The sequence below is a fragment of the Ranitomeya imitator genome, chromosome 2 (genome assembly GCF_032444005.1).
Source record: "Ranitomeya imitator isolate aRanImi1 chromosome 2, aRanImi1.pri, whole genome shotgun sequence".
Lineage (NCBI taxonomy): Eukaryota > Metazoa > Chordata > Amphibia > Anura > Dendrobatidae > Ranitomeya > Ranitomeya imitator.
The window spans coordinates 22576193-22588338 of NC_091283.1; the positions used below are offsets into that span (position 1 = coordinate 22576193).

The window sequence follows — 12146 nt, forward strand, 5'->3', positions numbered from 1 at the left end:
GTGGGGCAAAGGTGAATACTGGGAGCCATCTTAAATACAGTTAAATTTGCATCAGCAAGCATGAAAAAGAAAAACTTATTGTTTCACAGCATAAGTATATATTAAAGTACAAAAAGTATAAAGATAAATATATTTTCACCTTGACAATATTATCTCACCGTCTCCGCTCACCGTCAGTGATATTATCTCACAGTCTCCGCTCACCATCAGTGATATTATCTCTCAGTCTCTGCTCGCAATCAGTGATATTTTCTTACCGTCTCCAATCGCTGTTGGTGATAAACTTGATGTCATGTCCTGTTTCTTTCTATGTAATTTTTATATTTAATCTTGTAAATCTCTTAATTCTTCTCACTGCTGATGATTTGTCACAGTGAGTCATTTGTGACAGTCCTCTGTATCTTTGTCTTTGGGCTTTGTTCTCTTACCTGCACTGATGTTTTGTGGCAAACCTTCAGCTGTGAGTAGTTTTTTGCTTATGCACATGGATATAACTCGTCACTGACTGCTAGCAGAGGTCTCCAAAATGATGAATGGTAATCTCTGGGGAATTCCTGACATGTTGGGAGGAGGATGGCGGCACTGTCTCTTCTATGCACAGATTTTGGGATCACTGACGGTCCTGTTCTGCCCCTCAGGGAATGTCATGGATTTTCTCACGTTCTGTTTCTTTGCATCCACAGGAGAATCTCTGCGCTGATGTGGGAAGTGCGATACATTGAGCACAACGCCCGGACCTTCAACGAGCCGAACTCCCCCATCGTCAAAGCCGCCAAGATAGTGACAGACGTCCTGCTGCGATACATCAGGTGCGTGCGCTGCGGTACGTCAGGTGTATTGCGATACGTCAGGTGCGTGAGCTGTGACACGTCAGGTGTGTGGGCTGCGACACATCAGGTGCATGGATGGCGGTACATCAGGTGTATTGCGGTACGTCAGGTGCGCGGGCTGCGGTACGTCAGGTGCGCGGGCTGCGGTACGTCAGGTGCGCGGGCTGCGGTACGTCAGGTGCGCGGGCTGCGGTACGTCAGGTGCGCGGGCTGCGGTACGTCAGGTACGCGGGCTGCGGTATGTCAGGTGCGTGGGCTGCGGTACGTCAGGTGCACGGGCTGCGGTATGTCAGGTGCGTGGTCTTCGATCCATCAGGTGCGTGGGCTGTGGTACATCAGGTGTATTGTGATTCGTCAGGCGCGTGGGCTGCAGTACGTCAGGTGCGTGGTCTTTGATCCAGGTGCGCGGGCTGCGGTACGTCAGGTGCGCGGGCTGCGGTACGTCAGGTGCGTGGTCTTTGATCCAGGTGCGCGGGCTGCGGTACGTCAGGTGCGCGGGCTGCGGTACGTCAGGTGCGCGGGCTGCGGTATGTCAGGTGCGTGGTCTTCGATCCATCAGGTGCGTGGGCTGTGGTACATCAGGTGTATTGTGATTCGTCAGGTGCGTGGGCTGCGGTACGTCAGGTGCGCAGGCTGCGGTACGTCAGGTGCGTGGTCTTCGATCCATCAGGTGCGTGGGCTGCGGTACGTCAGGTGCGCGGGCTGCGGTACGTCAGGTGGGTGCGTTGATCCTCCGCTTGGTGCTGCGTTGCCCCTTCATCGCTTCCTTTCTGTTCATAGAGATGACGACTGTACAGACATCTTGGAGATTTACAAGGAGGTGAAGTGTGAGGTTGTCAGTGACGTGGAGGAGGAGGAGGCCGAGGTGAGGCAAGGTTTGCTCATCTTCCTGTGTGTCTGCTACTCGTACACATGAGCTCACACTTTATTTCTTGTCCAGCAAAGTGCAGCCGCCGATATGGAGTCAGACGGCCCCGGGACCTCCACAGGGCGAGCAGTGAGTAAACCACACTCAGATCTCACATCATATCAGATCCGCCATTATACTAACCCCGGTGTACTCCACTAGATCACCCGCCGAACTAAGAGGGATCTGCTGACATCTAATCCAGATTCATGGAAGGATAAGTGCAAGGAGCTGCTGCACCTGATCTACGAGCGGGAGGACTCTGAGCCCTTCAGGCAGCCGGTCAATAGTGTTTCCTATCCTGTACGTGCTGATGGCATGATGGTGGGGGATGTGTTAGGGGGTCTCGGTTTCCTGGACCAACAAAAGAGCCATAAATCATGTACTGGACCCGATATAGGGCCATAAACTAAGGGATACCTGACTCAATGTAAACCTAAGACAGGTGGGTACCAGACCCAGTATACAGCCATAGATCGGTTGGTACCGGACTCAGTATATGGCCTTAGATCGGGGGCTACCCGGACCAGTATATGGTCATGGACTAGGGGATACCTGACGCAATATAAACCTAAGATAGGTGGGTACCACGCCCAGTATACGGTCATTGATCGAGGGATACCAGACCCAGTATACGGCCATAGATCGGTGGGGTACCGGCACCAGGATAAGGCCTAGGTCGGGCGGTACCGGACCCATTGTAGGACCATAGATCGAGCGGTATCAGAGCCAGCGGACAACCATAGACCGGCCTGTGCCGGAGCCAGCGGACGGCCCTAGACCGGCCTGTGCCGGAGCCAGCGGACAGCCATAGACCGGCCTGTGCCGGAGCCAGCGGACAGCCATAGACCGGCCTGTGCCGGAGCCAGCGGACGACCCTAGACCGGCCTGTGCCGGAGCCAGCGGACGACCCTAGACCGGCCTGTGCCGGAGCCAGCGGACAGCCATAGACCGGCCTGTGCCGGAGCCAGCGGACGACCCTAGACCGGCCTGTGCCGGAGCCAGCGGACGACCCTAGACCGGCCTGTGCCGGAGCCAGCGGATGGCCCTAGACCGGCCTGTGCCGGAGCCAGCGGATGGCCCTAGACCGGCCTGTGCCGGAGCCAGCGGACGGCCCTAGACCGGCCTGTGCCGGAGACAGCGGACGGCCATAGACCGGCCTGTGCCGGAGCCAGCGGACGGCCATAGACCGGCCTGTGCCGGAGCCAGCGGACGCTCTTGTTCTGGTCGTTTCTTTTCTTCGTGGTTCTGTATCTTACGATTCCTCCTAATTTCAGGATTACCAGGACATCATTGATAATCCTATGGATTTCAGCACCATCAAAGCTAAACTGGAGGCGGCAGATTACAGCGATCCCATGGAATTTGGACAGGACGTCCGACTCGTGTTTAGTAACTCCAAAGCTTACACCCCAAACAAGAAATCCCGGGTGAGATGCATAATATGGCGATGTGACGCGGCGTGTGGGGTGGGCACGGGCAGTGGTGGATGGGGGGATGTTTGGCGTGGAGCTTGAGCGTGCGCACAGAGCCTGGTCCTGGCCTCCGGGGCCACTTTCTCGACATCTCTGGGGTCCCAGCAGTAAAATACTCAGCGATCAGCAAGTTATCCGCTATGGATCCTGAGTAACTTACTATCTTGGGATTAACCCTTTCCCTGGAGGAAGGTGATTATTACCTGCCGTGTCCGTGGCACAGGGTGACGTGGATTTCACTTTTGGTGTCCTCTGACTTTGCACCCTTGTGACTTTCCTTGGGGGTGACTTTTCCTCACTACGGGTGATTCTCTTCCCTGTAGATTTACAGCATGACACTTCGGTTATCTGCTCTGTGTGAATCCAACATCAAGGACATAATCTCCGACTACAAGCTCGCCATGCAGCTACAGCAGCGGAAGAGGCAGCGCTACAGAAAGAGGATCCGCAGCAGCAGCAGCAGCTCGTCCGCCTCCAGCAGCGTGGCCAGGTACCAGCCCTGCCATCACACGGTATCAGAAAAGTCAGACGCTGAATTGTCTACAATGAGCTTTCCTTTCCTAGTCCAAAAGTGAAGCCCCGGAGGATGCCGCAGAGGGTCCTGCAGAGCGCGCCACTCAGATTTCTGCAGAGCAGCTCGTCATCATCTTCTTCCTCATCTTCTTCCTCTTCTTCATCCTCCTCGGAAAGTAAGGCTCAGTCACTGAGAACGATGCTTCATGTGCACATATTACTGAATTCTGTACGTTGTACATGGACACGTGGCTGCCATAGCCCCTGGGGTGCTGTCTGGTCTGTGTGCCCGTCACGGATCGGCCGCTGTAGGCACACAGACATACACTGCATATAAATACATCTGTAATAATACAGCTGGCGTTCAGATTAAAAAATACACAGGACTATACACATACTCCTACTTTACCTACATTTGGACCATCCATAGTCGTCCGGACTGTCTGCGTTCTACTGTTAAGAAAAGCAGCTGCACAACATCGTGCGGAGCGGGATGTCAGACACAGCCAGACTCCCCATAAAGAAGGCAGAGACTGTTTATTACCATCGCTATATACACCGCGTAAACGAGCACTGTGTATACCGTATGGAAAGCAGTAATGGCGCTACCTCCTCTGGACTCTGAGAGGCTGCTGTCATTATGCTTTCACCAGAAAGAGCAGATGGTTTCCACACGAAGCCGCCTGGAGAAAGAACTCGCTGCTTCTTGTAACCTCCTTATAGTTTCCAAACCCTGAAGTGGTTAAAAGCAGCAACAAAGCAAACATTGTGGTGCATTATATTCACTTTTGCAGCATATTCTGGCCGATTCCGGGAGATATATACGTCCTTTACTGGGGCTTAAAAAAAAAGCAAACCTAGTTACAGGGAAAATCAGATAAAAAAAAAAGTATTTTAAATACTGAAATGTCCCCAAATGTCTTGTATGAACAAGGGGGCATAATCTGTGAAATAAATGAAAAATAAATAAAAATCGGGGGGGGGGGGGGGGAGGGGGAATGTAAAATATATATATATGTGAAAACACAGACAAATATACATTTCACAAAAATATTTTTTCATAAAAATTTTCTCAAAAAAATTTTTTTCATAAAACTTACAGTTAAAATGGAGATTTTTAGCGCATAAATTGGCCAATTCATATGTGCCCATCAACCATGGCAAGGTGATCTCCTGTTGATGGGTCCTACTCTACTGTGCATGCCACTCTTGGGCCACCAGCCTACAACTTCGGACAAACATGTCACTCTGGGCTAAACCTACAATTTATGGGCAGGTAGAGTTGATTACCGCCACCTGCAAGGTCAATGGGGGGAGTGCAAGATAAGTCTGGATGTTGCCACATCCATACAAATAGAGGAAAAAAACAAATCAGCACTCCCAATGTGAACACGTGCAAACTGCAACACACAGATAAAAAAGACCACAGCAGCACATGGCTGGTGGCCCAAGAGTGGCATGTACAGTAGAGTAGGACCCATCAGGGGGAGATCACCTTGCCATGGTTGATGGGCACACATGAATTGGCCAATTTATGCGCTAAGAATCTCCATTTTAACTGTAAGTTTTATGAAAAAAAAATTTTTGAGAACATTTTTATGAAAAAATATTTTTGTGAAATGTATATTTGTCTGTGTTTTCACATGGCTGATTCATGTACATGTGCTGCTGTGGTCTTTTTTATCTGTGTGTTGCAGTTTGCAGCTTGCACGTGTTCACATTGGGAGTGCTGATTTGTTTTTGGTTTTTTTTATATATATATATATATATATATATATATATATATATATATATATATATATATATACGCAAAATTATATATAATAATAATAAATATATAAATTAATAATAATAAATAATATATACATAAATAATATATAATAAATAATATATAATAATATATATATGCAAAATTGCTGTTACTATCCCCACCGCATTTCATAAAAGAAGAGGAAAAAAAATAACATAAAAATTAGACCCCACATATTACAAAAAAAAGAGATGAAAAATGTTATTGATTGTCCGAATGAGAATTAGGTTTACTTTTTTTAAGCCCCAGGTGTGTGCTCGGTAGCCGGGTGCGGGGCGAGCGGGCTCGGTAGCCGGGTGCGGGGCGGGCGGGCTCGGTAGCCGGGTGCGGGGCGGGCGGGCTCGGTAGCCGGGTGCGGGGCGAGCGGGCTCGGTAGCCGGGTGCGGGGCGGGCGGGCTCGGTAGCCGGGTGCGGGGTGAGCGGGCTCGGTAGCCGGGTGCATGGAGCCTGCACCACCTTGGAGAATTCGGATTCCAGGAGATCAATTAATCAAAACCCCAATAAACGACTGCAGAATTACAGGGCTTTATTTTTTGCAATTTCACCTCATTTGGATTTTTTTCCCCAATACATTATAGAATAAAAATCAAAGGCGTCATTCAGAAGTACAACTAATCCCGCAAAAAAACAAGCCCTTATGTGTCTGTCGTGACTCAAAAATAAAAAAGTAATCATTTTTGGAAGACGAGAGGAAAAAATAAAAGTGCTGAAACAAAAAAAAAACCGCCTAGTCCTTAAGGGGTAAACTGCATGTATTAAGAAATGAACATGGCACTTAATAGCGGCACGTACGATACATCTCGCACATCCACGCATGTCACCCACAGACCGTATACGGCCTCATTCACTCTGTTCTGTTCTAGTGTCCGATTCTCCGCTGGATCCCGGACACGTCTCTGCTGCAGAGGAGCAGGAGGAGGAGATGGAAGAACAACCATCGTCCTTGCGACCAGACGCCCCGAACAAGAGCGACGCCGAAGAGGAAACTGCCAGCAGCTCCCAGGCCAAATCCGCTCCGCTACCAGGTGAGTCCGGGAGGAGCCGCCACTATGTGGGGGTCACTTGAGAACCTCGTCTTGTTACAGAGTCCCAGCAGTCAGGGCCTGTCTGATGTTTTGGGCATTCACTGTGTTCGTGTTCCCTTCCAGTCGACCAGACCAATGGACCTCTGACGAACGGCGATGGGAACGACACGCCAAAACCGCAGCAGAAGCTGCTGAGCTCCTCCGAAGATGAAAGCCAAGGAGAAGACGTGAAAGCGGAGGAGAAGAAAGAGGAGGCGGCGGGAAATGCCCCGCCATCGCCCTCCGCCAGCTGCCACTCCAAACTGAGCCGAAGTACTAACAGCGGGTCCGAGTCGGAGGGCAGCTCAGACGTCGACTCCTCCGCCCAATCCGACCAGGACTATGTGGAAGGAGACCACGATTACACCAAAGTATCCCGGACAAGGCTGAAGAGGAAGCGAGGCAGCACGGTCAGCGACCACAAGCCCAAAGGGAAGGGACGGGGCCGGGGAAGAGGCAGGGGCCGGGGCCGACCCAAGAGCTATCACCTGAGAGGTGTAGACAACAAAAAGGGGAAAGGTCGGGGCAGAGGAAGGGGAACGCCAAGAAAGGACCCTCCCCACAGCCCGACTTTAAAAAACTCCCACTCGTCAGACGAGGAAGACGACGACGAGGATGACGATGATGATGAGAGCGACTACATGGAGCAAGAGAGGAAAAAGCCGCGGATCAACACCCGGAACCAGGGCCGGAGAACCGTCCTGTACAACGACGACGACTCTGACAACGAGGCCGACGACCTGGTGCAGATCGATGACCCGCTTAACCTCGGCACCTCCCGGTCCGGAAGGGTGAGGAAGATGACGGAGAAGGCCCGGGTCAGCCACCTGATGGGCTGGAACGGCTGACGACGGCCGCCTCGTCACGGACCCCGATCCCACATCGGCAAACTTTTACTTGGTGCTCTTTTTGACGCTGTTGTCAAAGTATCCACGCCCCGTCTCATTTAAAGGGCCAGCCTTATTCATGAGGTCTTAAGACTATTTACAGACACTGAAATCCAACACTACAGACGTTGGGGTGCGGCGCCTGCGCCGCGCCGACTCCACCTTCATTTTCCACCGATCGCAGCGGCCACTTCTGTGTATTATAGAGCTCGGCACCTTTTTATAGAGATTTTATAGGGTTTTGTGACTTTTCGCTTAAAGTACAGAAACTCCTCTATTTTTTGCACAAGACTCCAACCCTGACGGCAGCTCCTAAATGTTTACAGGTCCTCCTTCTTTTCCTCCTCGGTGGGGGTGGGGGCGTCCCATTCACAAACCTTCCAATGCCAAATGTATTAGCGCCCGTGTGCTGTCCGCCTCTCGCAGTTCTGTGCCTTTGTACATATGATTTTTGCCATCGCAGTGTTGCGCCCGGTGGATACAGGAAACTCCGTCGCCGTTTATTTTTTTTTGCTTCTGTAACTTTTGCGTTGGAAGCTTGAAACTACCTCCGACGCGTCGGGTGCCGCCGTGAAGACACGAGGACGCGGGCGGAGAATGACGCCGCGCAGCAGTGTGGGGGGTCTCGCAGGGGGCCACGCGCGGCTATAGAGGGAGGTCTCCGTGGGTTTTGCACTCCGGAGCGGCTCGTCCAGGAGATTGGTGACTGTTGCATTAAGTGAATATTTATTGTTTTTTGGGGGCTTTCGGGGCGGCTGAGCCTGGTGCTCCTTTCTGTGGCTCCTAGTCGCCTCTTTCGGTGCTGCCCGGGGTCCTCAGGATTCGCTCCTCCCAGTGAGTCCATTCTGGTTGGATCAGCACCAGTAACACATTGCGGGGACGGAGGTGTGCCATTATCATTTCGCCATATGTCACCATAGCAACAATCCCCTCTGGTGGGCATTTAGGGTCCAATAGTTACCGGGTGCACCTGTCCTCTGCTCCCACATTACTCTGTTCCCCTTCTGTGTTGGGTCCACGTCTTCGAGGCCACCGCCATCTTGAACATTTTCTCATTGACCTGGTGCTTAATAAAGAGTTTTTGTTCTTTGCTGGACGTGTTCGGGGTCCCGATCGTTCCTCCCCCTGGAGAGCGACCTGCTGCCCCGTCTGTCTGTGCGTCTGGCGTCATCCATCAGAATCTCATCTGATTGCAGCAGCTTTGGATGTGACTGGAGTAGATTGAGGTTTACGCTGTTAAAGCGACAATGGAATCTTCCTGGCAGAGAACTAGTTAAAGCCACTGATGACCCACAAGTGCCAGCACGGTGCTCGTACCGGGGTCTCGGGCCCTTGGGGTCGACACGAATGCGAGGTTTCCGGTTTTATGTTGATGACGCCCAATGATTTTGGTGAAGGAAACTGCATGACTTCTCGTTAGTGAGTATTCATCCTGGGTGTCGGGGGGGGGGGGTCCGTATTCATCCAGGATGTCGGGCGGTCCGTATTCATCCAGGATGTCGGGCGGTCCGTATTCATCCTGGGTGTCGGGCGGTCCGTATTCATCCTGGGTGTCGGGCGGTCCGTATTCATCCTGGGTGTCGGGCGGTCCGTATTCATCCTGGGTGTCGGGCGGTCCGTATTCATCCTGGGTGTCGGGGGGGGTCCGTATTCATCCTGGGTGTCGGGCGGTCCGTATTCATCCTGGGTGTCGGGCGGTCCGTAGAGCTGTGGTGCAGGGCGGGGACGGCGGTTTTTGAGCGGCTCTTCTGTTGGGGCCACAGGTTGCGCCCGTCGTTCCCTGCATCGTGTAATGTTACTTTTATTTGTGCCAATGGGTTCAATGCCCAAAGCCCCATATCTAGGTACATTGGTGGGGACCCCCTGGGCCAGTGGCTGATATCGGCGTGCTATCTTCTTACATTGGTGGGGCCCCCCTGGGCCAGTGGCTGATATCGGGGTGCTATCTTCTTACATTGGTGGGGACCCCCAGCCCAGTGTCTGTCGGGGTGCTATCTTCTTACATTGGTGGGGACCCCCTGGGCCAGTGGCTGATGTCGGGGTGCTATCTTCTTACATTGGTGGGGACCCCCTGGGCCAGTGGCTGATGTCGGGGTGCTAGCTTCTTACATTGGTGGGGACTCCTGGGCCAGTGGCTGATATCGGCGTGCTATCTTCTTACATTGGTGGGGCCCCCCTGGGCCAGTGGCTGATATCGGGGTGCTATCTTCTTACATTGGTGGGGACCCCCAGCCCAGTGTCTGTCGGGGTGCTATCTTCTTACATTGGTGGGGACCCCCTGGGCCAGTGGCTGATGTCGGGGTGCTATCTTCTTACATTGGTGGGGACCCCCGGCCCAGTGTCTGATATCAGGGTGCTAGCTTCTTACATTGGTGGGGACCCCCGGCCCAATGTGATATCGGGGTGCTAGTTATCAGTTTTCCACCCCCATCATTTACCTGTTCCTCATAAAGCAATAATGGTCAGAGCCCCCGACCTGTGGACCTCCGAGCTCTGATGGGAGATTTGTTTTTTTTGCTCCTCGAACAAATTAATAAAGATCAAAACTATAAATCCCACAAACACATAATGGGGGCGCCACGTAAGACTGTGACTATATGTACAGAAACCAGCACAGGAAGTTCTGTCCGCTGTATAGTAGACTGTTTTGTCACCTTGCACTAAAAAGCCTCTGCTGTACAGGCAACTGCCTCTCTGTGCTGCACTGATGTTTCCTCTGCTGTACAGGCAACTGCCTCTCTGTGCTGCACTGATGTGTTTCCTCTGCTGTACAGGAGACTGCCTTTCTGTGCTGCACTGATGTTTCCTCTGCTGTACAGGAGACTGCCTTTCTGTGCTGCTATGATCTGTATTTTCTGCTGTACAGTATACTGCCTCTCCATGCTACACAGATGTGTGTTTTCTTCTCTACAGGAGACTGTCTCAGACCACAGACATGGGAAAAAAAGCAAATGTAATAAGTCACAGGAATGATGAGGATGGTGGTCTGTACTGAGTGTGGTGGTGGGGGCGTTGCTCGCCCTATTCTCTGCTGCACCCCCTCCAGCGGTGTCTGCGCCCCAGAGAGCGCATGATGTAGTGTTAGATGATTTTGTGGCTGTGATGTACAGAGGTTCCCGGTCGGATTTGACAAGGTCGGCGGCTCGTGGTGACTTTACTGTAGAGCGAGGTCATGGGTCTTGTTTTGGGTCCTTATAATGGGGGTGTCAGATTTTGGGGCGGCTGCTCGGCCGCCTTGTTGTGACCACAGTATTGTGCTCTCGCTCTGCCCCCCGCGCTCCGCGTTCACCTCTGTCTAGTCCAGGCGGCGCCATCCCTCGGACCTTTGCTTCTTCTCTTGGGGAGCAGTTTTTGGGGGTCTCTGTACGTCTCGCTGTCTCAGGTTCTTACCAATAATTCAGGGATTTTTTTTATGGCCGCGTCGGCCGCACCAAATGTTCTATTTATATGCAACAAGCGGTAGTTGTTTTGTATTGTAAAGAACATTGTACATTTGTAAAGTCTCGTTTTCTAGTTTTTGGGGGTGTTTTTTTTTTTTTTGAGAAATGTAGAAATTTACTAGAAAGGAGGAAAAACTCATCCAAAAGTACAAAAACATCACAACTGTGACCTGTAATATTCCGGCTCATCGGTCGTCCGATCCGTGGATCCAATGCTGCGGGTTCCGGACTGTGGGGGAGAGGAACCCGGAAAATGCAGAGACAAATACAACTTTACATTCAGTTTTTGGTCTCGGTCACCTCCGCGGCGGTCGGTCTCCCGTGTTACGTACACTCCTCGGGGTTCAGTAGATGGGAGTCGCTCCGGGAAAGATTCTGCCAGTTTCCGGCTGAATTGGTGAACACTCGTCTTATTTCCTGGATTTCCTCCACTTTTTTTTATGTTTCTGTTCGTGATTTATTTATTTATCTTTTTTTAAATTAAAGTTTTTCAGAAAAAGAAAAGTGTGTGTGATAAATAAAGGGGCATTTGCCTGACGGACGGGGGGCCGCGGAGAGGATGGCAGGCGGGGGGCATATTTTTTTACCCCTTATATCAAGTGTTGCAGCTTCATCTCCCTCCTGTCCCCTTCCTTCTCTTCCTCTATGATATTTTTGGAATCCATTAATTATATTAGGTATGGATAATGACTCCTCATCTGCAGTGTTTTAGTTCCCTGAATGGCACATTATAAAGGATCTATTCCTACGATTCTATGTATCGATCTGCTCCTCTGGCTCGATCACATGTCCCCTTTAAATATCAGGATCTTTCCTGCAGCGGCTGATGTGGACAATATTCCTCCTCCTCCTCCGGGCTGAGGCTCAGCAGTGACGCACAACCGGTGATGACTCACGCTTCACCCTGCCAGGGACCTTGTATGATCCGCTCCTGACAGGTGCACAGATTTCAGAACTGAGATTTCTGTGCCCCCAGCCCTATGTCTGTAGCGCCCCCAGCCTTATGTAGGGCCCCTCCGCCCAGCCCTATGTCTGTAGCGCCCCTCTACCCCCAGCCTTATTTCTGTAGTGCCCCTAGCCCTATGTCTGTAGCGCCCCTCCGCCTCCAGCCCTATGTCTGTAGTGCCCCTCCGCCCCAGCCCTATGTCTGTAGCGCCCCCCAGCCCTACAGTGCCTACAAGTAGTATTCAACCCCCTGCAGATTTAGCAGGTTTAATAAG

General features: G+C 51.6%; 1 protein-coding gene across 2 annotated transcripts in view; it reads left to right on the forward strand.

The window, feature by feature from the left end:
* The window catches only part of BRWD3 (bromodomain and WD repeat domain containing 3), a 55513-nt gene extending 44083 nt beyond the window's left edge, over positions 1-11430 (forward strand). Inside the window, exons 31-39 of one of the 2 annotated variants that reach the window (XM_069746129.1) lie at positions 684-809; positions 1611-1695; positions 1771-1827; positions 1900-2040; positions 3015-3167; positions 3536-3702; positions 3777-3901; positions 6399-6560; positions 6684-11430. In XM_069746129.1, coding sequence (XP_069602230.1) covers positions 684-809; positions 1611-1695; positions 1771-1827; positions 1900-2040; positions 3015-3167; positions 3536-3702; positions 3777-3901; positions 6399-6560; positions 6684-7447 — 1780 coding nt within the window. In that variant the 3' untranslated portion in view covers positions 7448-11430. The remainder of the gene's footprint in view (positions 1-683; positions 810-1610; positions 1696-1770; positions 1828-1899; positions 2041-3014; positions 3168-3535; positions 3703-3776; positions 3902-6398; positions 6561-6683) is intronic. The other variant, XM_069746130.1, reaches the window with a different exon arrangement.
* Positions 11431-12146: the final 716 nt, after the last annotated feature.